Source organism: Solea solea, chromosome 3 (genome assembly GCF_958295425.1).
Source record: "Solea solea chromosome 3, fSolSol10.1, whole genome shotgun sequence".
NCBI lineage: Eukaryota > Metazoa > Chordata > Actinopteri > Pleuronectiformes > Soleidae > Solea > Solea solea.
In genome coordinates, this window is record NC_081136.1 from 1,523,797 (window position 1) to 1,549,887 (window position 26,091).

Here is a 26,091-nt window from a genome sequence, read left to right on the forward strand (position 1 = left end):
ATGGACTCCAGGGTTTAAAGATTAAGACCAGATCAAATAGTTTCAGGGGTCCCTAAAATTTAAAACAGGTCCTTGATTTTGGAAATATTTTCTAGGATGGAAAAACACAAGATCGGAGAATTGTTGTGTAGTTTGAAGCTCGAATGAGAGACTGCTATGAAATGAAACCCCTACATTCTTCTGTGAGGGGAACGTTCTAATCTTTGGCCCTCTCTTTCAAACAACTAACTTCAGGTCCTAATATTTCCTAATTTGCCACTGTCCGACCTTAGATGCCGGTGGGGACAGATCATTCTAGAGAGTTTGTGTCGTCCAGGATCTAAGGAAACAAGTTAAGATCATAGACAGATGACTCTATGTTTCAGCTCTGGCAAAATGCTCGTCACAATCTGAGGTGACGTCAGTCTGATCATGGCTGACGTAGCCTGTGTTCTCCTCAGGATTGATCTGTCCGCAAGAAATCCTTCAATCTTAACACTGACTCCAGGGAACTCCCCCAAACAGATTCTTACCAGCAGATTCCAAATGTGATAAAGTAAGTGGTTGATAAATGGCCGGATTGTTTTGGTAGTGTGCTGTTGCCCACTTGTAAAAATCTCTGTTTTATTGGCGTCAATATGAAGAAGAATTAGCCAATGTCTACTTTGGTATGTCCTTGCTGTCAACAATCCATAAAGACAGTGGTTCCTTTCATGGGTGACAAAAGAAAAATCGGACTTTCTTTTATGCAACTTTAGTCCTTTTTCTGGAGAGGACCCTCTGGATCAGAGGACCAGCAGGTGACCTTGAGTTGACAAGAAAAAAAAAACTAAAACATTACAAGCCGATGAGTAAGAGCGTTATCAAAGAAGGGCGAACCCTGTTTGTGGCGGCGAGAACCAATGAAAGCGATCCAATATGCTGGGATTACTGTGATTAACAGCGGCTCCACCCTCACGCTTTATGGATGTGCTGCTCACACCTTGGTTCAGGGAAACCACAGAGACCTTCAGAGGTCAAACGTCACTGTTGTGAAGACTCAACTTCTGCCAACGAGGGTCAGCTCCTGTTGATCTTTGCAGCGTCCGACTTTGTGGCGCTGCTTCTCTGATCTCGGAGAATCAGAGTGTTAATGTGGCATCATTACAGGGAGAAAAAGGAAATAATTTCAGTTTGACAATAACTCGTCTGTCTGCTCTTATCTTATCACCATCACACACACACACACACACACTATTGTCTTCCTTATCACTGCTGAATTTCTGCTCGTTGACCTGGATTCTACATCCGACTACAACCTGCTCTCTATAAACACACGTGGTTATGCAAGTTTTCACAGATTTACTGAGGAGAGTTCAGCTCTGATTTATTAAGATTTGTCATAATATGTTGAGTTATTGGTATTTTTGATAGCAACAAAAACAGTAACTGAAGAAGAGTCATTGATGCTCTGCCTGTGGAAGTTACTACTCCTGAGATTGTAAAGATGGAGGACAAATCATAACCACGTCTTACTGTGATTTCATACTCATAGTTTGGGGTAAAACATTGGTAAAGAGTTGGAAGTAATTGGCGACGTTAATCCCAACTAGCTTGGTAATTCGTTTCCACCATGACAGAAATGACAGAAATGGAAAAAAACCTTTGTAGAAAGAATGACCCGGAACTTACTTTGACGATTGGTAATTTAGTAAGTAAACAGCTGCTAAAGCTAATGATCAAGCTATGTAGGCAACACCACACTAGTTTTTGCATACTGCATGCTGCTGTGATGAGATGCACCAAGGCTATAGTTAGCATGCTAACGTCAGTGGACATATAGAAGTGACAGAAATGGGGGAACAATGTTATAAAACATTTTATTTTATGTCCACGTATGTTAAAAGAATTTGAGTAAATGACAGAAGTTTGATGTTGGATGTAAACACTTGCTAATGCTACTGCTAACTGTCCACTAATAGTAGGTCCCACATGGTCCAAGTGACTCACATGTCATTAATTGAAACGTTCTTTTCCATTCATTAACACGTCTTTTAGCCGAGTAACAGCAGTGGAATGTTTGAGGAAAAGAGTGCTTCTATTGTTTAAAATATCAAATGAAACTCTTAACTCTTTAAGAATCTGAGCGTTCACCAGCTTCAGAAGACGTGGGACAAAGAGCTCCAGTGTCTCCCCCCGCTGCAGCGCTCGCTCGCTCGCTCGCTCGCTCGCTCGTACAGTCATGGAAGGTAATTAACGTGAAATAAATTCACCACAACACAAGCGAACAAGTGAGTCAGAGCGCCGGCTCGTCACGGTTTGTTCTGGGTAATTGTGCGATTGATTTAGAGGAGGTTCGGTGTGACTCACCTCGGCTTGGTTTTGTTCGTCTGGGGCCACAAACACAACAAAAGTTAAACGGAGGTTTCTATAAATGTCACCGAGACAAAAGTGCGAACGCGGCGTCACGACTGCGACTGAGCCGACGTCCTCGCTGAGTCACAGATGAGGGGAAATCTCTTCGTGCTGAAGAAACTACGCGACTGTTGATCATTGAATCTCATCTGAGTCAAATGTGTTGATACGGACATGGACTCAATGAGGTTTTGGAGCCTGAAAATACAGCTCAGTATCATTCCAGCAACACATATACCAATAATGATTATCAGAACCACCAGTATTTACTAATATGTACCAATAGATTCACCAGTGACATTTGGCATTTACGATTTTCAGGCTAATAACTGACGATGTACCGCCATCCTAAGATCCTTAGAGGGTGTGTTGATGTGGAACAATGAGTTTCACAGCGCTGTCGACAAACAAAAACACAGCCCTGTCTGCTGTGGAGCAAAGTGTAATTGTTCAAATTCAGCCTCCCATCTTTTTTTTTTAGCACGAGTGAGTGACAGCTAGGGGTTTTAATACGTCACGAGCGCTTTTGTTGGTTATTAAAGCAGGAGCCTCCAACTCAGAATGACCTGTGAACTTCTAGTTCAGGAGGAGGCCGGGGTGGGGATGACATTGCAGACCATTTCAAAGTAAAAGTGTTTGTTTTGATATGGAGTATAATTTACAACATAAAAAAACATATTTATGATGCAAAATGAATCTGTAAATCTTGTCTTTTCTCTTATTAACATTGAACAAATGGCTCTAAGCCGCAACACGTTGCTGTTAACATATTCACAGCTAATATTAGCATCAACATAGAGCCACAACACAGAGTTAAGGTTGACATTGACCAAGTGCTAATCTCACATAATCTATATTAGCATTGACAGCTAAGTAAACCCTGTGCTAACTAGACAAGAGTTTGCAAATTAGCTTCTGAGCTAAATTCTTCATGGAACGAGGTGTGGAAGGAGTTTGGCTAACAATTTAGCATGCTAACTAAAGTAAAACAATCGTTAACAATTTGTTGATGAGATGGGTAAGAGTTTGTTTAACGTGACTCTAATGTGGCAACAAAGGCATTTTAATGATGTAAAAAGTATTTAGCATCAATGCTAACCAGCTGATTACGGTGTTTGTCTTAAATGTAAAATGTTTTGTTCGACGTAATCAGCAAAAATCAGAGACGGACGACTCAGTGCAGTTACATCCACTTTGTTTTTTTTTACAAACTACAATAACAAAAGCTTACAACAGAAATGAAGATGAACAATATTAAAAAATAAAAGCTTATGTTTTTGTTTTTATGATTTTTAAGTGCTGGTCACAGAGAATTGCAGCAGTTAAAACTGTCACACAGTCGGTGTCAGAGTCCGGTCCATGTACCATGTTTTTAGAAGTCCAAAATAATACATGTGCTCTTTTCATGGAGGATCCAACATAGTATTTGGTCACGTGTCAGAAGAAAACCATGAGATGTGGATGAATCCTTGAACGTGGAACTTGGGTCCCTGGTGTTTTCCAGTCGCCTCCAGGTTAATCTGCTCCATTTGATGAACGCGTTACTTTGGTATTTTACACATAAAATAACTGTGTAGCAACATATCGTTTAGGCACTTTTCCAGAATAGAGTTCTAGCGCGGTGGGTTTTTTGTTAGTACCTGCTCTGACGAGGAACTTCTTTCCAGCACTTTCAATGGCCAATGTCTACTCAAGGACCTTGATTTTTTCCCCCCAAATTCACAAACTTTCAAGGATTATGAAGGACCATTGGGGAGCTACCTTTAAGGGCTTGTAAAAAAAAAATTAAAATGTACAAACTTAAAAGGATTTTGATGACCCATGGGAAGCTTCCTTGAAATCCTTGAAAGTTTGGGAATTTGAAAAAAATTCAAGGCCCTTGAAAGTTTTTGAAAAATCCCTAAAAAGACATGGGTCATTGAAAAAGAGCCAAATGACACAAAAATGCTTAAACAAAACCTGTAAAAATTACACTTTTACACTCAGAGCAGCCATCTTGAATTTCAAACTTAAGGCAGGAATCAGAATTTCCGAGTTCCTCGTCGGAATACTCAATTGGAACGCCTAAAGTCGGATTTACAATGCGAAAAGTCCAGATTCCAAGATGACTGCACTTCCGTCATTTTTGTTTCAAGTACTCTTCTTCTTTTTTTTTTTAGATGTTGCTACGATGTTGCTACGACATTTGTTTACGCAAAAATACCAAGTAGAACCGCGTTATCTTCTCAACTGGAACGCGGTCAACTCAGAGATAACTTCTCTTCCAGCTCCAAATATCCAGTGTAAATGGAGCGCACCGTCTGAAGGAGTTTTGATGACTTGTAATTACAAACTCCAGGGGGGCGCTCCAGCTGAAACGTCCATCGTGTTTGTGCTAAAGTCTCACAAACACAGTTTTTTGGATGTGAACGAAGTTCATGCAGCACTTTTTCAGACTCATGCAGACGTTTAAAACGTTCCAAGAGAGGAAAAACTTCCCGGGCTCCGTCCTCATCATCAAACAGAGAATATATACAAACATCACAAACATTGTTTTCAAAGGCATTTCTCACAGTCTACACATGATTGTCACAGTTATTACAACACACTACACACTCACAGAGGTGTGAGTCCGTTTGATCCGATTTCTCTATTTATTTATTTATTTTTAAATGACCTTGTAGAAACCTTTTTTTACTTCACTAACGAGAAAATAAATAAGTGAAGGATCTGTTGTGTTTCTGAACATACGGTAAGAGTCTGGTTCCTGTTTCGGTTCGAGGCTCGGTGACGAAACTCACACGGGCACCTCACTTTTCACACACGCTCGCAAACACACACACACACACACACACACAGTCAACAGCTGCAACATTTGGTCGCACGGTTAGTAACGCAACACTGCAAAGCATGAAATATTTCAAAATAAAAGCCACGGGAATATCTGAAGGTGCAGTCACACTGAACAGAAAAAAATGTTTCAAGTCGTGTTCGTAAGTCGTCGTTGTCGTACTCGCGTCACATTTACTTTTATTCGCGTTGCTTTTGTGACTTTGGTCACGGAACATTTACGTTTAATCGCAATTCTTGCGTGACTGTGGTCACGAAACATTTACGTTTAATCCCATTTCTTGCGTGACTGTGGTCACGAAACATTTACATTTAATCGCATTTCTTGCGTGACTGTGGTCACGAAACATTTACGTTTAATCCCATTTCTTGCGTGACTGTGGTCACGAAACATTTACATTTAATCGCATTTCTTAGGTGACTGTGGTCACGAAACATTTACGTTTAATCGCATTTCTTGCGTGACTGTGGTCACGAAACATTTACGTTTAATCGTATTTCTTGCGTGACTGTGGTCACGAAACATTTACGTTTAATCGCATTCTCGTGGGATTGTGGTCACTAATTGTTTGCGTTTATTACTTGGGCTACCAGCTACTTCTCGCTAATGCTCACGCTAAAGCTTAGTTCAGTGTGACCGACAGCTAGAATTTCCAGAACGATGGTAAATTGGGAAATTTGACGACTCAGAATATTTGCGTCCTCTCACGTTTGTCATACTGAAGTTTGTGTAAGTTTGCAACCATCGCACGCGCGAGTGGGTGTGTCCTCCGACGTGTAATCCAATCAGAGTCAAACGATGGAGAGCGGAGCTTGTTTCTGATCAACTTCTGCTCGACTTTAAAAACAAACAAACACAAAAAAAGAAGACAGAGGGAGAGAGAGTGAAACTCGCGCTGCGTTCATGGCGTTTGTTTTTCTTTCACCGTCCTTTGCTACATGTGCTGCCACTCAGTCATATCAGTGTGTGTGTGTGTGAGTCTAATAATGTGGAACAAGCGCCACTGAGTGTCGCCTCTCGCTCATTATTCTTCCTCTCTCCTCCTCGCCCTTTGTGCCTCCGAGTGCCACCAGCGCCTGAGTGGAGTCACACGATTGCTTCTCTGCGTCCTCGTCGTACGTCGAATCCATCGTCATGGACACCGGTCTTCTTCCTCCTCCCCAGTGTTTCCTCGGCACAGCCCCACAGGTGCGTTTGGCCAGCGCTGCCAGCTCCTCCCTGGCGAGCGGGTTGAACAGGAGGTAGAGAAGCGGGTTGACGCAGGACGGCAGCGGCGCCACGAGCAGCAACATCCCCTTCGCCGCCTCTGGTCCGGCGGCAGGGAGGCGCAGCAGAGAGGAGGAGGATAGGAAGGCCACCGGGAGGTAGAGGAGGCAGTCGGAGAAGAGCAGCCAGGCGACATGTCGCGTCAGCGCCGCCTCCTCCTCCGAGGGAGGCGGGGCTTTGTCGGCGCGGCAGTAGAGACGCGTGTAGGCGAGTGTCATGACGAGGAAACAGAGGGAGTCGAGGAGCACGAGCGAGACGGAGAAGGCCAGGGAGGAGGAGGAGGAGGGGGAAGGCAGCGGCAGGCAGAGGGAGCTGCTACTGTGTGTGGCCACCAGGGGGGGCAGCGTCACGGCCACACCCAGCAGGAAGCACAGGAAGATGGAGAGGCGGAGGGAGATCGGAGACGAGCAGCAACCTGAAGAGAGAGTGAAATTAGAAAATGTAAAGCGGAATTCGTGAGTTGGCTAATTCTACATTGTCGCTAACTGTAGCTAATTGTACATTCTTCTTCTTGTAAACTGCGACCAAAACCTTGACTCAATTATCGCACATATTTTCAGAATCTCACTCCTTTAGTTTTTGTTCTTTGTTTCTGAAACGTCAGAACATCAGGAGAATTTCTCAGATCTTTCAGAGACTTGACATGACATCGCATTAGCCACATTTTTCATCCGAGTTAAACATTTCAAAATTAAGTGGTTTGAAAGGTGTGTATCAAAGTAGACACCCATTAAATTTGGGGCAGGTTCAAACTTAAACCTCAAAAACCCAACTGATTTTTAAATATACAGCCTAGAAGTGCTAGAATGGCCTTAGATTAATTCTGAAAACCATCTTGGTTTTATTTTACTCTGTAAATGGAGCAGAGAAGCTAAACTGTCCGACACGAATGTGTGGGATCTGACCGTAAGTAACAAACAAATCTTAGCTGTTAGCGCCCCCTGTGTGAGGAGGTGGAGCTACACAAACAAACCAAAAAAAAAAAAACATACCCACAAAAAACCCGACCTCCTCACCTCTGTGTTCAAGAGTCTTGCTGCGTCGCACGTTAGCGGCCAGGCATCGTTCCAGAACGGCCACGGTGAGCAGGAAGAGGCCGGTCTGCGACGCAAACACGCACAGGAAGCCGCTGAGCCGACACAGGAAGCTGCTCTCCCACTTTGCCCCGAACCTGCGACAAACAAACAAACACGTTTAATATATGATATAAGACTGTGGTACGATCTCCTGCGAAGAACTTTCCGTACCTCCAGAAGCTGCCGAACGTCCAGGCGTCCACCGCCGCCAACCAGCCACTCCACACTCCCATCAGGCCGTTCACCAGGGCCAGCAGGCCAATCAGCAGCTTGGGGGGCGTGACCAACGTGGCCGGGGAACAGAAGACAGACAGCACGACGAGGCTGTTGCTTACGAGCGAGAGCGTGGCGACGAGCCAAACCCCCACGCGGATCAACCAGCTGCCGAGCAGGTGGAGACAGGGACGGAACGGACCTGAGGGGACATTTATACCAAAATGTAGGTGGCGCTAAAGCTCCAGGCAGTGACTCAGTGTGTGTGTGTGTGTGTGTGTGTGTTACCTGGTGCAGGGCTGCAGTGGACCGAGTGTTGAGGTTTCGGTTCTTCGTCAAAGTCCATGAGGAAATCGTCCCAGTCCTGATCCACTGCAGAGACACAGAGACAGTTAACACTCACCCGTCGTCTGGGTCTCTCAGTCGTCTCCTCGAGTCTGTCTCCAGTTTCTGTCCACTTAAGTCGGCAGTCTGTTTCCAGTTTGTCTCTAGTCTGTCTCCAATTTGTCTCGGGTTTCTACCGCAGTCTGTCCCCAGTCTGTCTCCGGTTCGGTTTGGTGATAATCTCATTGACATGCTTTCGTTGTCGTCGTCACAGTTCACCTTGTCTGGAGACGTCAGCGCTGTCTCTCCCAGTGAAGTCGGCCGTCTCGTCCCTCTCCCAGGACAAACCTCCACCTCCACCTCCTCCTCCTCCTCCTCTCCTCTCACAGGAGATGAAGGCACAGCACTGGAAGGCGTAAGGTAGCTCCATCACCCTGAACACACACACACACACACACACACCAGCATCATTTCTGGTTACATTCAAACACTCGGATAATTCACTTTTACTACACCTGCTGTTCACTGGAATGTCCCTGTAAATACTTCCACACACACATAATGAAGACAGATTAGACCTGAGGACACAGTGTGTGTGTGTGTGTGTGTGTGTTATAAATTCCACTTAAAGGAAAATTCCGCAAAATCACCCCCTGCAGTGTTTGGATTACGAGTGATGGAGGTGTGTGTGTGTGTGTGTGTGTGTGTGTGTCAAAAAAACATATGATGTCTGTTTCCGAGCAGGAGGCCAGAGCCGTCGATGATGTCATCACCCGCACACCCCCCCCCCCCCCCCAGCGGCAGCCATGTCGAAGGTCCGTGCGGCATCACATCAGGCAACGTTTTGTTTGGTATTCCATGTATTAGTTATGGTACGCGAGCCGTGGATTAACAAGAAACTGTGTAAGTCATTTTCCCCCTGTGTTTATTTACAGACTGTGGGTTCAATATCGCGCACACATGTGGTCGCGGACATAAACCGCCTCACGTCAGGTACACGGTGTGTGTGTGTGTGTTCACCTGACTCGCGGCAGGTCCTCTCGAGGCATTAACTCCATCAGCTGATCATTTCCGGCCAATCGCAGGTGAGTTAGACTCTGCAGACCAATCAGAGGCAGAGACGACAGCTGATTGGACGTCAGATCGCTGTAGAAAAAAAGAGATGAGAAACAAAAAAACTGCGATAAACAGAAAGATTCTTGCGTTTTTAATTACATGTTTGGCGTTCAAAGCTAGCTTTGGGGAAATGTTTACATCATACAATAAATGAAAACAAGGGCGGAAAATAATCTATCTATCTATGCTAGTTATCGAATTATCTATCTATGCTAGTTAGCGAATTATCTATCTATGCTAGTTAGCGAATTACCTATCTAAGCTAGTTAGCAAATCATCTATCTATCTATCTATCTATCTATCTATCTATCTATCTATCTATTTGCGGAAATTAATCCATGAGAAAACGTTTTCATAGACAATTTAAAGAAGTCAAAATTCTGACATATTACGTTTGCATTCACTAAAGAATGAACACAAAACTCTGGAAAACTCTGTGAACGTATGATGTTATGAGTACATGGGGGGGGGGGGGGACATTTATGTGAACTAATCTCTTGAATAGGACGAAGAAAACGGGATTGTAATGACTGAAAGTGACAAACACGGGATGTCTAAGTTTCCCCCCTTAGAATCTCCTTCACAAGGTTTTCCATAAACACAGCAACAGCTTCTTCCACACGTGTGTGCAGCGCCCGAGTTTGACACAGCGGCCGCGTCCTCGCAATTTGTTTAGCTCAATTCTGCCGTTTACTCACAGTTTGGTCAGAGCGGGCAGAGCCGAGAAAGAGTTGGGCTTCACTGACGACAGGCTGTTCCAAGACAAATCGCTGCGGAGACAGAGACAGAGACAGAGACATGTTCATGTTCAGCGTCAACATCAGCAGGAACAGATGCTAACAGCAGGTGTGAACGCAGAACGCCGGCCTGTGGGCTGTCAGCGGCTGCACGTGCTTCCATTTAAAATAAGTGAACAACAGAAGAGATAGAACTGTAAAAGATCAGAGAATTGATCACAGGGACGTCGAGTTCTTCCACCGCTGAGCGACACATCGCACTTTCAGATGTTTTTATGTGTAAAAAAGTAATTCTAGTACATCTCTAATTGTATTGAACTCACATTAAAGGGTTTACTGGCAAAATAACCCATAAAGTAAGTGTATAATCACTCCAGAATAAAACATGTGTTTGGCTTCTAAAGCCTTAGAGGAACGATGTGTCTCATAGGTAGTCGGAACTCATACAGGAACGCCGCCGGGACTCTCGGTTCCGATGTAAATAGAAACACTGGTCGCCATCTCGTGTCACCATCTTTCTACAGGAGCTCACATGGACAAACCACGTGGCCAGAGCGTGAGACGTTTCTGGCTCTGTGAAGGCCATCGAAAGAGTTCCCTGAAGCGTTTCAGGAAGGAAGTGGTGACCATACGGTGAACCTCCATTTCTCAACACTAGATGGCACTAATTCTCACACATTGGACCTTTAAATACAATTATGTCCTTTTGTGGGATCTGAACCCCCCCAAAAAAACTTTCAGAATTGAAATCAGTTTTGGGTTCCCTCGCATTGGCCGCCACAACAGCCAAAGTGTACTTGCATTTAGATCTTTGTAAGGTCCAAAAAACTTACAAACCTATCTTTGTGGACATTTGTGGACATTTTGTCTGGGCCTCACAACTTTAAAGGGTTTTTTCATGCGTTAGACCTGGTTTTAGGGTTTAGATTCGGTCAAAGGTTAGGGTTAGGCACGTAGTTGTCATGGTTACGGTTAGGAATGCATGACGTCTACGATGTGTCCTCACTAGGACATAAAAAACAAGTTTGTGCCACCATTTTGTGTCTGTTCCCAGGGTGACAGTTGGGCAACGCAAACACAAAGAAGTGCATTGCATTTGGAACTTGTAATAATGTGCGCTCTAGGTTTAACTAATAGTCAGCGTGTAACTCAGTATTTTATAAATAAAATCACCGTAGCAACGTACATACCACAGGTTCACACACATAACAGCGGAGATAATAGCGACAGATACGGAGCCAAAGAGGCGATGTCTTCATTTTTAACAGTGTCAGCTTTTTTCTTCTTTTTTTTTTCAAAGAATGTATTCTTTCTTTATTTCTTTATTTCTTTTTTAAAACTCTGTGTGTGTGTTTGTGTGTGTGTGTGTGACATGTGTTTCTGTTCCCGGTGGAATCCAGATGACTTGAGGACACTAGTGTGTGTCCTCAAACCTGTTCCACGCATCACTGAGCAGAGACCACCTGCATCTGTGAGTGTGTTTCCACTGCAGTGGGATAATGAAAGCAGTGTGTGTGTGTGTCTGTGTGTGTGTACATGTACTTACAGAGAACACAGTGACGTCAGACCGTGGAAGGTGTTCTCCTGCAGCTCCTCTATCTCATTATGGTGCAGATCTCTGAAACACACACAAACACACACACACCATTACATCACATTTATCAATCACTTTTACAACTTTTTTTCTTCTTCTTTTTTTGAGAACGGACCCATAACGATGTTAATTATTCCCATGATGCACAGCTGGTTGCACTTGATTGGTCACCATGGTAACGGTTACATAAGTCTTTACGCTGGTTGTAAGAGTTGTTTCTGTTGTTTCTGATCCACAGACACTGAGACACTGAGAGACACAGACGTTCAATTAAACAGTGAAAGTGAAGGTGAAACTCACATTTTCTGGATGTTTTCACACCCGGAGAAGCTGGGAAGAGTCTGGATGTGATTATAGGAGAGGTCCCTGCAGAGAGAGAGAGAGCGCTGATAATTACTACACACACTGAACACATCACGCTAATCTATCGATCTATCTATCTAATCTAAGCTAGTTAGCAAATTATCTATACTATCTATCTAAGCTAGTTAGCAAATTGTCTACCATCTATCAAAGCTAGTTAGCGAATTATCTATACTATCTATCTAAGCTAGTTAGTGAATTATCTACGATATATCAAAGCTAGTTAGTGAATTATCTACTATCTATCTAAGCTAGTTAGTGAATTATCTATACTATCTATCTAAGCTAGTTAGTGAATTATCTATACTATCTATCTAAGCTAGTTAGCAATTATCTATACTATCTATCTAAGATAGTTAGCAAATTATCTACTATCTATCTAAGCTAGTTAGTGAATTATCTACTATCTATCTAAGCTAGTTAGCAATTATCTATACTATCTGTCTAAGCTAATTAGCGAATTATCTATCTAAGCTAGTTAGTGAATTATCTACTATCTATCTAAGCTAGTAAGCAAATTATCTATACTATCTGTCTAAGCTAATTAGCGAATTATCTATCTAAGCTAGTTAGCGAATTATACTATCTATCGAAGCTAGTTAGTGAATTATACTATCTATCTAAGCTAGTTAGTGAATTATCTATACTATCTATCTAAGCTAATTAGCTAATTATCTATCTAAGATAGTTAGCAAATTATCTTGATTGATTGATTGATCGATTGATCTTTAGACTCACAGCAGCTGTAGGTTTGGGAGCTGCTCACACACTGAAGAGGGAAGAGACTTGATACGAGCTCCTGTGATGGTCCTACACACACACACACACACACACACACACACACACGGTGAGTTCAGGTGCATCAACAACAGTTATTTGTGCCATTTGTGTCGTGCAAGTTTAAAAGTATAACGGTGCATTCAGGTGCCCTAGTGGATTATCTGTTCAGATTCAAAGATTAATCATGTTTTTTTTTTTTACTGTGATGCATTCAGGTACAGACCCAGTGTAGTGCAGTGAACTACGTTAATACTAATTGACTGATGATGCGTTCAGGTGCATTCAAATCATGTTTATTGTAGGTGAATGATGTCGTCTGTTTGGTTTGGTGCGTTTATGTGACTAAAGTTATAAATGTTTGTGTTATGGTGTGTTCAGGTGCGTAAGCAGGGAATCGTGGCACCTCAAATGCACTATGGTGCATTCAGGTGACTTCAGGGAACCTGTAAGGTGTGTTAAAGTGGCCCGTGTGCCTTATGACCTGGAACGACTGCTGAAGTAAATTATATTAAAGTGAACACAGCTCATTAAACACGGGGTCACTTTGTTACGTTGTGTTGCTGCAAAATCAAAAAAGATTAAAGGCTCACAGAGTTTTGTTTTTTCAGGACGTTGAGTCAGAACGTTGGAGGAATGTTTTATTTCCACCACATCGACGACGGCTTTGAGAAAACGAGGTTTAAAAAATGGGGGGAAAAAATAAAGAGGGGAAAATAAACACAGCGGAGGTGTTTTCATGAAACAGAACCAGACATGTGGGTCAAAACAAGACGCAGGAAAAGGGGTTTTAATTTCAGGAAAACAAAGTTACACTCTGTCGGGTTGAATAAAAACAACCCCGGCGTATTAATAACACAGTGTGTGTGTGTGTGTGAGACTTACAAACTCTCCAGGCTTTTGGTTCCTGTCAGATCTGGAAACTCGGTGAGATCTGCAGCTCCGTTCAGAGACCTGAGATAAAAACGTTGTTTATGTAAAAGTGGACTTTTTTTGAGTAAAACAAACAAACAAAAACAAACCAAAAGTTACAAATTTGTTGTTTCTCACAGCGTGCGAAGCTCCGGCAGGTTCTGGAACGCCGAGCGTCCGACAGACTGGATCGGATTGTCGTAGAAGAATCTGAGGAGAAACCCAAACAGGGACACGTGTTCAGGTTAATATGAGACAACATCAACAAGTCTCACTGATTGTGTTTTTGTTTACTCCAGACGCTTTACGTTGGATAATAATCAGTTTAGTTTTCTTTCCCTTGGGTTTCCCGTTCCTTGTTTCCTGTTTTATTTTGTAGTTTCCCCTTGTGTGTACCTTATTAAGTTCACTTCCTGTCTTGTCTTCCTTCATGATTGTCTGTGTTTCACCTGGGTTTGATTATCCCGGCCTTTGTTCAGTTTGGTCGAGGGCCGTTAATCGGTTTACGATATTAATCCAAAAGCTATTTTGATAATCGATGAATCGCTTCTCAGGTTGTCAGCTTCTATCATCTGTTGTTTATTTGCTCCAAGTAACAAATAAATCATTAAAATGGAAAATAAAAACAAGGCATTCCATCATTTCCAGATTTGGGAAACAATCGGCTCGACGTATCTTCAACATTTTCTGACATTTTACCGACCAAACAAGAACTCGATTAATCAAGAAAATAATGGTCAAATTATTCGATTGTGAACATTTTCTTTAATCCTTGTTTTTAATTTTTTTGCAAACCTGTGTTTGGGTAAAAACGTAAAGTTGAACCTTTATTCAGCCATTTTGTGCAGTAATGACCAGTGGGAGGAGTTTAGTTTTCATGGAGGTGGAGCTACAATACATCTTACGACTTCATCAAGACTCACAATTTCACTGCAGGGGAATGAATCAAGCAAATTATCCTAAAACACGATTATTATTATTTTAGCTGCTTAAGCCGGAATCATGTGATCCAAGTTTGCGACAAACCGTTAGCTTTGAGATTCTTTCTACATCCCGATGTTTCACCAGAAATGGAGGACGGCTGCTGTACTGGACGTGTGCACATCCCTCGCCAATGAGATCGGGCGAAAAAGGACAAAGGCGGGGCCAGTGATAGCCCCAGGACAGAAGTCGTGCTTTTTATCGCAACACCCACTACGACAGGAAGCTCCGAAAAGTTTGCAAGTAGAAAACCAAGTGAGTGATTTCCATATTTTTTAGCGGTACCTACATGGTGATGAGTGACGGGTTCCCAGTGAAGGCGTGCTCCGGGATGGACTGGATGTTGTTGCTATGGAAACCACTAAGAGGGGGGGGGGGACAAGACAGACAGAAGTTACAGTTTTTCCAAATGTCCTGGATTTCTGTGTCTGAAATGAACGCAGATCTGGACTCACAGCTCTTTGAGGTGACTGAGTGAGCGGATGGATGTGGGAAACTCCACCAGGCTGTTGTAGTTCAAATCCCTGAGAGACAGAGAGAGAGGGAGAGAGAGAGAGAGAGAGAGAGAGAGAGAGAGAGGGGGAATAGTATGTTTAACTTGGAATCTTTATAATAGAAAACGTTACGTCTCGACATAGAATACCACCACTAAATTGGGAGTGGATAGATAATTGTTAAAAACTTTATACTGGTCTGAAGTTGCAATAGTCAGGTCTAAGGCGGGGCTAAACAGCTCTAAAATGGGAATAATAAGATCTAATGTGGGAATGGGCTGTTATAGCGGATTAGTCGGATCTAAAGTGGGAATAATTGGCTCGAAAGTGGGAAAAGTGGCATCTTAAGTGGGAAAAGTGGCATCTTAAGTGGGAATAGTCATCTTTAAACTGGGGATAATTAGATCTAAAGTGGGAATTATCAGCTTTAAACTGGGAGTAATTAGCACTAAATTGGGAAAAGTGGCATCTTAAGTGGGAAAAATCAGCTCTAAGAGGGGAAAAATAGTTTTTCGTCACAAAACTTGGAATCGTCCTACCGAAACAGGAAATGTGGAGCCAGATCTAAACTTGGAATAGTCCAATCTAAAGTGGAAACAGTTGGTTAAAACTGTCTGCTCTAAAATAGGGAAAATTCCCTTCTACACTTGGAAAACCGATCTTTATACAGGAAATCACCTGCTGTTGACTGATGATTCCCTGACCTACAGGCAGGGAATCATCACCTTCAGAGTTGGAACGCTACATTTTCACTCATATTCCTGTTTCCGTGTTTGTAGCATGGAACGTCGGTGGTGTTACCGGGAACGACAGCTGAACAGGAGCACCGGGATGTGGGAACGCCAACTCCAGATCGGGGAAAGCGCGTCACGTCAACGTTTGCGTTGGGAGCGTCACGTTATAGTCCCTCCATTTTCCGACGTTTAAGTTTATTAAAGAAACATTTTTACTGTGTCTCCGTCTTTGTGTCGTCGCTTTCATCACCGGAGACGACGGCATTCATCCAGTCATCCACACATGGCTTCAATTAGCTCCTCCCAACCATCTCTGGGACACAGGTGGCTATTACACACACACACACACCATTAAATAGAAATTGCTTCAGTCTGCTTCAGTGTGTGTTTGTGCTCGTGTGAGGACGGTTTGGAAGAACCTTGTGATTCCTAATTTCTAAATATGTAATCGACGGCCGGTCGTGATTAGAGCGCCACAGAAGATCGCAATTTTCTAACTGATTATGAGACTATTTATAATTGCCTCAACTTTCATGTTCCATATTTACAGCGACAGGTTTCTGACGCCCAATCGGCTGACTGTTGTGGGTGGAGCCAGTCTAGCTACGCCCTGACCGTACTGTATCATTCAACTTTGGTACCCCAAGGGAAGGGTGCCAAAGAATGGTTGGGGGTTGGTTATTTTGGTTCAATTACTAATGAAAACGCAAAAGAAATACGTACTGTACTAAACCAAAACATTCCACTCAGTGGAAACACGGCTATTGATTAACGAAGACCGAAAACATCAATAAGAGTGAGTGTTTTTGGTTGTTGTTTGGACAATTATTGCTAAACGGTGACACTTTTTGTAAAAAAAAAATTGGTACCTTTTTTGATAAAAGTTTGAGTCTGTACTTTTACTTTGTTATTTACATTTCTAGCAACTTGTACTTTTACTCCACTACATTTCCTCTAACTGTCTTTGTTACTCGTTACTACCAAATAAAATCAGAAGAAGAAGAAGAGTTGGTATTATGGTCTGTATTTATGTAGAGCTTTTCTAGTCTTGATGAGCTACTTTTACATTACAGTTTTCACTCAAGAAACCAGCAGAGGGCGCATGCAAGGTTTCCTATCCTCTTCTGTAACATGATATAACATTTGAGTCAAACGCTGCTGGAGCTTCCTCCTGTTGTTGTTTTTTTTATTCCATAATGACAACTGTGTTGTTTGCTGTGTGTTAAGAGGGCGAAATTTGGGACAACGATCGAACAACAACAAAAACACACTCTAATTGATGTTTGGTAGAGTGCGACATTCTCTTGCGTTTCCATTGAGTAGAGGAGACGCAGACACGGCCGCCACATGAGAGTGTGTGTTTTTCTTTACATCGTGAGCCGAGACGCTTGAGTCAATTATTATTTTTTTGCTGTTTTCATTTCCGTTTCCTCTGTCTGTGTTTGTGTTTGTGGTTTCAGATGAACACGTCGTTCTGCTGCGGTTTATTATTGCTGATGGCGCAGGTACACAACCTCCTTGCACACACACACATGCTGCCTGTGTGTGTGTGTGTGAATAGTAATTATGATTAGCATACAGCCAGGGCCACACACAGAGCCTGTCCCACACACACACACACACACAGAAGTATTTCCAAATGAAGGCAGTGTGTTTGTGTGTTTAAACCTGTTTCTCTGGTTGACTGAGAAAACAGAAACATTTCTACAGACATACACACATTCCTCACATTATACACACACAACATAAACATACGCAGGTTAATCCGGCCACGACTGCAGCTAATACCCAACAATGCTCTCGCTGCAATGAAACTGAGATCGATGAAAAACAAATACACTCATGAACCTGATCAATAAAGGACATTAGCGGAGTCTTCCATCATCGGGACAACTGCTATTATACGTCTCAGGGTCGAGGTATTCACATTTTAACCCTGATTTATGTAGAATCACTGACCTGATGGCACTTTTTAAACCTAAACCTTAACAAATGTTCATTCAGAATGACTTTTAATAGCAATCGATTAGATTCAAATTCCGAGTGTTTTAATAAAACAAACTACAAACTAATTTGAAGTAAGACACAAACAGAAAAACCTCGAAACACAGGAGACAAGACTGGGAAACACATGGAAAAACTGCAACATCAACAAGACACAGGTGAAGACACCGGAAGTCAAACTTAACTAGGAAGTAGTACAAAATAAAACAGGAAACCAAAGAAAATCACAAAACAAAACAGAAAGAGCAACAAACTCTCTCTAACTTGGTGTGACATGAAAAATATTAATGTTTGCATAATACATTGTCTGGGCAGGTCCAGAGACAGAGAGGACGCCTCCTATTGGCTGTTGTAGTTGTTGTGCAATTGCGAGTAAATGTCTTTCTAGGAGAAAGATTTCAGTTTGGTAACAATGGTAACCTTCACTGCAAAGAAACGGGGAGTTGTTTTAAAAAAAGTATGGGCCCCAGGATTGAGCCGTGGGGAACACCACAACATATCTTATCGCTTGTACATGGATATTTATCAATTAATGTTAATATTTTCTGTGGGAAAGATCAAATTTGAATGGGAAGAAAAACGATCCGATCAGCCCAGCTGTGAGCTGTAATTCCACCAACATCAACAGAGGGCGCTCTTTATCCGACTTGTTATGACACTTGTTATGATGTTTCATTAAGAGTATAAATTAAACTTCTCTCACTCTCTCTCATCGCTTGACCTTTCAACCCAACCCCAACTCAACCCTGAGTGCCGCAGCTCCTCCCCACACACACACACACACACACACACACACACAGAGAAACTTACAGCGTCTCCAAACTGTGGAGTCCGTGGAAGCAGCTCGTTCCCATGGAAACGATCCTATTGTTGTTGAGATGCCTGTGGAGAGAGAGAGACTGATGGACTAATGAAGCAGACAAAGAGTGCGTGTCCGTGTGTGTGTGTGTGTGTGTGTCCGTGTGTGTGTGTTGCTTTCTAAAAAAGGGGCCCCCGGGGCCTCTCAAGAAGCTTTTTTATCCTTCGGTAATTTCATGCAAATTAGCTTCAAGACGATTGGACAAAAGAATTGACAGCAGACTTCAATGCTGCCGCCCTGAATGCTATCACACACACACACACACGCACGCACGCACACACACACTCAAAGTGTGTTTTGCATGTTATTAGGTGCTAATACAGACGGACAGGGACAGTCGCTGCTACGGTCAAATTTAAACAGATCCTAGCAACAGTCTGCGCGCACACACACACACACACACACACACTGTCACATTCCTGAGACAACATTGGGACTTCAGGAAAGTCTCACAACATTGCGTCACGCAAATTGTTTTGCTCCAGTTCAAAACATAGGTGATCACTTCCTGTCTCAAGACTACCATCACAGCATTTACTGCCAGGATCAGACGACAAAAACGATTAAGATTGTGAGAACGCGGTGAGTGTTATCCAGGTGTGTGCTGTGTTGTGTGTGTGTGTGTGTGTGAGGACGTACAGCACCACCAGGCGGCCCAGCTTGCTGAAGGCGTGGTCTGGGACGTGGCTGATGAGGTTGAGGGCGAGGGTCATGGCCTGCAGCGCCGGCAGGTCGCGCAGCGCCTCCACGGGCACCGCCGTCAGGGCGTTGTCGTCCAGCCACAGGTGACGGAGCAAACGCAGGCCGGAGAAGCAGCCGGCGGGAACGCCGGAGATGTGGTTGGCATCGAGACGTCTGTGATGATGAGAGAGAGAGAGAGACACTGACACTGTGACTAAATCAATTCTGAGCAACAACCACTGACACACACCCATGCAATGGCCATCATGTGGCGCTAGAGAGAGGCCACCAATAACTTTATGGAATTAGCTCAAATTCCACTTTTCATGAAGCAAGCAACACCTTATGAATCGATGTAATGAAATTCATGGTATTTTATTTGTTTGAAAATATACCTTTTGTTGTGCATTGATGGGAAGTTTTTTTGTTTGCAATTCTGACCATGGGCGGGGCTCAGGAAGCTGTCTGCTGATTGGCTACTGTGTTGTGTTTGGAACTCATTCCCACAAGTTTTCCACACTGACATCTGTGTATCTAACATTTGACAGATTATCTTTGACATTATTATGAACGAGTTCCAGACGGATAGCGACTCCAAGCCTGTGTCTACTTCCAGTCCTTCGAGCTGTCGCTCCAGAGCTCAGTAGCCAATCAGCGGGCAGCTTCTTAAGCCCCGCCCATGGACAGAAATCGCAAAAAAAACAGGGAGTGCAAAGAACAAGTGAAATTCGGATCATTGCAAACAAAAAGTGCCTTTTTAACCAAATAAAATACAATAATTTGAATAATTAATAAGCATACTTTTGGTCGAAGGCGGACGTTGCTGCTATGTGGCTAGTGGGAACACAAAATGTGAAAATGTGTTTTTAAACGACAATTCCGTCAAACTTCATCGGATCGCCTTAAAACTCATACACATGGTAACGTCCGCAGACACCGATGTTCACACAAAGTTTGGTTTGTTTTCGTGCTTCAAAAATTTCGCGAAAGAAAAAGATAACGATAAAAAAAGAATGATCACCATAGAGAGCCCTAGGAACGAGATCATTGATCGTCTTCTCTCTCTAAATTAAAGCTTTAATTATCTACTCTGTGTGTGATTCCTTTCTTATTTTCTTTCACTTCGTCCAGGGACACAAACAGAAATCCTCTGACGCCGCTTCAGAGGAATGTTATAGGTCGAGTGTTTGAGCAGCACTGGAGAACGATTGCCACTCCGTCGCTGCCTAATGAGCTCTCAGGGAGAATAGAGGTATTTTGTTGAGTACAGACTTAATGCTGAGAGGATTGTGTGTGTGTGTGTGTCCGTCAGTGCCACACACACAGCTACACTTCTTAGGACTCGACATTGACTTCCATTTATTTGCACAGACTAAACACAGTCTTAAACACAACCGAAATTCACACTTAGTCCTAAACTTAAACAGTTCCTCACAAATCAGGTTCTGCCTGATGAGGACCAGATTTTGGTCTCCATGAGGACTACTGGTCCTGACACGGTCAGTGTTTATGTTAAACCCAAGTGAATTGTTAATAACTAAACAAAACTCTTAATTTTACCCCGGTAGCCCCGGAATATACTTCCTCCTAGGCCTTTAAATTAACAACCTCTTTTAATAATGGGTAATTTAATTTACAAAGTCCTTAAGGGATAGTTTAAGTGTGTTTCATGAGGAATTGACACATACTGTCAGAGCTTGATGTGTTTTTTCCCCCTCCTTCTGAGCCTAGAACCAGATTTTCGACAGTAAAATAAAAGGTCAACCTCAAACATTTTACACCACTATTAAGTCTACAATCTCTTAAGAACATGTTCACGTCTTTATCTCACTGTGAGACAGACTTTTCCAACAGGAAACTGAAGTTTGTAAAGCGCTCACTCTCCCACACCAAACCCCATAGAGAAAATCAGTGATTTTAGCTCGCGGGGACACAGGAGCTGCTGGTCTACTGCTGCCTCGTGTGGTCACTTTGTGTCACTGAGGTGAATCTGAATGAAGGATTTCCAATGCCGAATTCACAAAATAAGGCATTTAAACTTAGTGATGGAGGCAGCGGTGGATACACAGCTCCTGTGTGCTGTGATGTTAAAATCACTGATTTTCTCCATGGACTTTGGTGTGGGAGAGTGAGTGGTTTCACAAAGGGACACAAACTTCAAAGCCTGTCTGTCCTTTACAATAAGTTCTCTGTTCGCGAACAGAGAGAAGACGAGGATGGGACTTCACATAATGGGAGAGACGGTGGACGTCGCCATTCTTATACGCTTATCTACACACACACACACACACACACACACACACACACACAGGTAAAGTTTCAGTATAATTATTGTGTGCTGTTCAGGCTGAGAGAACACTGGAGGACTGTATACATTATTGTACCAGTCCTCGTCCCTGTGTGTGTGCGTGTGTGTGTCTCTCACAGTGACTGCAGGTTGTGCAGGTCCTTGAACGCCTCAGCAGGGACAGACCTCAGCTGGTTGTTCTGGAGCATTCTGGAAAGACGTAATTGACAGGAAATAAAGAAACAAAATAAAAAACATGATAAACATTACATTCAACGACTGTTCAACTGTGTGTGTGTGTGTGTGTGTGTGATCAATAGCTTATACTGACATACTGTATTGATTGGCAGTGATTGTGTGTGTGTGGACAGACTTACAGCACTTTGAGGTTGTAGAGGCCACTGAACGCCCCCCGGGGGATGAGCGACAGATCGTTTCCCGCCAAACGCCTGAGACAGAAACAACATCTCAATCTCCAAATCGCCAATTTTGAGAGGAGATTCAGACCGTGGACCAGCACTTCCATAAGTGTTAGTCATAGCCCACTAGTGGGTGTTTGAGGTATTGCAGAGAAATGACCATAATGGTCATTACAATTAACAACAACACACTAGCAACCCAAACTAGCAAACCCCAAGAAAACACATGTAACCCCCAAGAAAACACAAGTAACCCAAAACAAAACACTAGCAACCCCAAACAAAACACTAGCAACCCCAACTAGCAACCCCCAAGAAAACACTAGTAACCCCCAATTAAACACTAGTAACCCCAAACAAAACACTAGTAACCCCCAACAACACACTAGCAACCCCAAACAAAACACTAGCAACCCCCAAGAAAACACTAGTAACCCCCAATTAAACACTAGTAACCCAAAACAAAACACTAGCAACCCCAAACAAAACACTAGCAACCCCAACTAGCAACCCCCAAGAAAACACTAGTAACCCCCAATTAAACACTAGTAACCCCAAACAAAACACTAGTAACCCCCAATTAAACACTTGTAACCCCCAACAACACACTAGCAACCCCAAACAAAACACTAGCAACCCCAACTAGCAACCGCCAAGAAAACACTAGTAACCCCCAACAACACACTAGCAACCCCAAACAAAACACTAGCAACCCCAACTAGCAACCCCCAAGAAAACACTAGTAACCCCCAACAAAGCACTAGCAACTCCAACAAAATACACGATACAAGAACGTTTTTTGATAACAGGCAAAATATGTTAAATGTGATGTAATCAGTTTTTTTATATAGGTTTATTTCATAGACAATCAAAGTAATCAATAGTTTTAATCAATATTTTTACATTTCAGCCTTTAAATTCATCACTAAATATGAACATAACCCATATTTAATGTAGAGTTGATAGAAAATGATGACACACATTATTATAATCAATGATAGTTTGAGTACAGCATCAGTGATGTGTCAACAATCAAAGATCGGTCACCTTCCAGTAAACATGACGTTTGCTGAGGCCACGCAGAGTTCAGCCAGTTTCCCCCAGCATGCACCTCTGCGGTGTCCTATCGCCGTAGTGACGTTTCTCGCGCGGCGGTGACAAATATCACACGCGCGCAGACACACGTAGGAACACACATTGCTGGCAGCCGAGCGGCACAGCAGAACAGAGTCGTGTTCGGGGTCCCTGTAAGGTCAGCCGTGTGCTCCGCCGTCGCCACGGCGACTCAGGTTTAAGTTTAGCCGCCTTGCGGCAATTAAATTTTTATTTCTTGACATTTTATTTTCGGCATGACACTTTGATCGTAAAATAAATGTAGGTTTCAGCCTTTAATGTGACTTAACCTGAGAAATTAATCCGATTAATCAAACATAAAAGTAGATTTCTGACATGACGGCAGGTTCATCATGTTTGTTTTTGTGTTTTGTGCATGTGTGTTATTTATTAAATTATTTACTGTGTTGTGTGCTGAAGCGTTCACGAGGTCGTCAGAGGCTGAAGCTGCAGCTGCGGCGCAGGTGATAATCCAGCCACGCTGAGGTGAGGACAGATGGGATTACATATCACATCCTCACAGATATCTGAGCCCCACCGTCCTCGTGTCGGACACTCATATCAACCAGGGTTCATGAACACATCGCTGGGCTGTAGCACGTGTGTGTGTGTGTGTTTGTGTGTTTGTGTGTCACTCACAGCTCCTCCAGAAAGTGCAGGTTCGACAAACCTCCGCTGGACAACGTCGTCAGATTATTCATACTCAGATCACTGCCAACACAAACACAGAGAGAGAGGGAAGTGAGCATTAATGTCGCCCGTCCTTGTTGACACACACATTGTTGTGTAAATAAAGTCACAAAGAAATATCAAAAATATCAACTTTTCGACTTAATAACAAATTACAAGTTGTTTTTTTTAAACTTTTAGTGACTTTCAGACTACATTTTAGCATTGTTTAGAATAACGGTTATCTTTTGGCTAAAATATAGTGAAATGTTTACCTTTTTTTTAACCTTTGGCAAACTATTTGCCAATTGAAGCAAGGTTAGCCAAAATAAAGCTAACATTTGTTGACTTTCTGAATGCATTTTGGCGGCCGTGTCTTTGGCTGCTATCATTTAGCAAACACTTGGCTGACAATTAGCTATCCTTTGGCAAACTTAGTGACTTTCAGACTACATTTTAGCGTTGTTTTGGCTAACATTTAGCTTTTTGTGTGTTATCTTACATTTAGTGACTCTCTGACTAACTTTTGGCAAATGTTTAGCAATTTCTTTGCTATTTCTAAATAAACTATTTGTTTAAAAGTTTGCCAATTCAGGCAAGGTTAGCCAAAACAAAGCTAACGTGTAGTTCTGAACAGGTTTTGGCTGTTGTTTCTATGCTATCATAACACTTGGCCAACTACTGGCTATCTTTTGGCAAACATTTAGTGACTTTCTAACTAAATTTAAACTGTCTTTTGGGTAACACTTAGCATTTTCTAAGAACTGCTTTTTGCTATCCTTTGGCTAACCTGTGTCTATCACTTGGCAGACATTTAGTGACTTTCTAACTAACGCTTAGCTCTCTTTTGGCTAAATTTTAGCAAGTTTTAGGAATCTTCAGTTAACTTTTGGCAACTGCACTTGTTTGAGGTTGGTAGTTGATATATATATGTATATCAACTATATCATAAATATAGAGATACAGTATTTAACCAGGATTTTAACTAAGGAATATCACTGACAGTAGTTTTAAGGACAAAAATACATGAATAATGTATAATTCAAACAAACGCCTTTCATCATGGCACACACGCGCGCACACACACACACACATCACTCCCCCTTCAAATAGTGAGAGAAATGAGTCAACACACACCTAAGTGAGAAACAAGACAGGAGTGGAAGTTACCAGAAAGAGAGAAAGCAATGAATGAATAAATGAATGAATGAATGAATTGCTCTAAATTTCCAGGATTACGGGAGGAAATATGTGATTTTGCCACATCGGTTATTCTGGGTGAAATAAAAACAATGAAACAATTGTGAGTCAAATCCAGGTGACCTCAGAGTCTCTGATGGTCCAGGAGACACAGGTACCTCGTCTGTGGTGTGTTATTGTGTGCAACCTTCTTCGTCCTTTTCTTTTCTTTTCCTTATCTGACCTCGTCCGCTTATATTCCGCTATCTATGTGTGTGTGTGTGTGTGTGTGTGTGTGTGTGTGTGATAACCATCGGGAGGTAGCGTCTTTCCACTCGGGAGACCTCGTATGGAGACAGACTGTCTCTGTCTCTCTCACACACACAGTGAAGGTGTGTGTGTGTGTGTGTTGAGGAACTTTCTCAACACACCATAAAGCCTGTTAATGTGTGAATGTATATGCGTAACTTTACAACTCTGTCGACAGGTAGTTCAGGCGCACAGAGGAGGTTTGTTTGGGCTCATATTTAGCAGAATGTTCCTTTACTCTGGGCAGACCAACAGTGTTACGGCCCACTGGTTTTTACAGCCTCCACACACACACACACACACTCAGCTTTGTGTTTGAAAGCACTGTCCATTCATTTAATTTATTGGCGTAAACACGCAGAAATATATCTACTCGCGTACGCACACGCGAGTGCGTTTTCACACGCTGAATTGTTCACTAAACCAGACGGAGACGTGTTCTCTGCATGTGGTCATACGTGTATATGTAGCTAAAAATAAACACAGTGAAAACATAGAGGCTATTTACAGAAGAATAGTAAGGTTTTTCATGTTTACAGAATGAAATACTTGGTTCATGTGTCCTCGTAATGTTGCTTTAAGTACGTGAAAATGTAGTTAAAGTATCTAACGTTGCTTGTTAGCTTTTCTTCTTAGCTCTAATCGTTGTAGTTTTGAGCACAACTAGCCAACGCTAGTTGCTAGTTATCATGTAGTGTTAGCTTTTTCCACATCTAGCTAATGTGAATCAACATATTCCTGCTAACATAGCAAAACTGCTAGGTAGCTTAAATATACAAAA

The 26,091-nt window shown here is 42.6% G+C and overlaps 1 protein-coding gene across 1 annotated transcript in view; it reads right to left on the reverse strand.

Annotated features, from left to right (window-relative positions):
• Positions 1 to 3,551: 3,551 nt before the first annotated feature.
• The window catches only part of LOC131456610 (leucine-rich repeat-containing G-protein coupled receptor 5-like), a 29,867-nt gene continuing 7,327 nt past the window's right edge, over positions 3,552 to 26,091 (reverse strand). The window contains exons 2-20 of the mRNA XM_058625089.1: positions 23,793 to 23,864; positions 21,999 to 22,070; positions 21,760 to 21,831; positions 19,293 to 19,508; positions 18,605 to 18,676; positions 15,018 to 15,086; positions 14,852 to 14,923; positions 13,720 to 13,791; positions 13,555 to 13,623; positions 12,631 to 12,702; positions 11,830 to 11,895; positions 11,482 to 11,553; positions 9,897 to 9,968; positions 9,103 to 9,228; positions 8,362 to 8,516; positions 8,047 to 8,130; positions 7,717 to 7,960; positions 7,486 to 7,640; positions 3,552 to 6,884 (exon numbers count right to left, since the gene is read on the reverse strand). Coding sequence (XP_058481072.1) covers positions 6,184 to 6,884; positions 7,486 to 7,640; positions 7,717 to 7,960; positions 8,047 to 8,130; positions 8,362 to 8,516; positions 9,103 to 9,228; positions 9,897 to 9,968; positions 11,482 to 11,553; positions 11,830 to 11,895; positions 12,631 to 12,702; positions 13,555 to 13,623; positions 13,720 to 13,791; positions 14,852 to 14,923; positions 15,018 to 15,086; positions 18,605 to 18,676; positions 19,293 to 19,508; positions 21,760 to 21,831; positions 21,999 to 22,070; positions 23,793 to 23,864 — 2,533 coding nt within the window. The 3' untranslated portion in view covers positions 3,552 to 6,183. The remainder of the gene's footprint in view (positions 6,885 to 7,485; positions 7,641 to 7,716; positions 7,961 to 8,046; positions 8,131 to 8,361; positions 8,517 to 9,102; positions 9,229 to 9,896; positions 9,969 to 11,481; positions 11,554 to 11,829; positions 11,896 to 12,630; positions 12,703 to 13,554; positions 13,624 to 13,719; positions 13,792 to 14,851; positions 14,924 to 15,017; positions 15,087 to 18,604; positions 18,677 to 19,292; positions 19,509 to 21,759; positions 21,832 to 21,998; positions 22,071 to 23,792; positions 23,865 to 26,091) is intronic.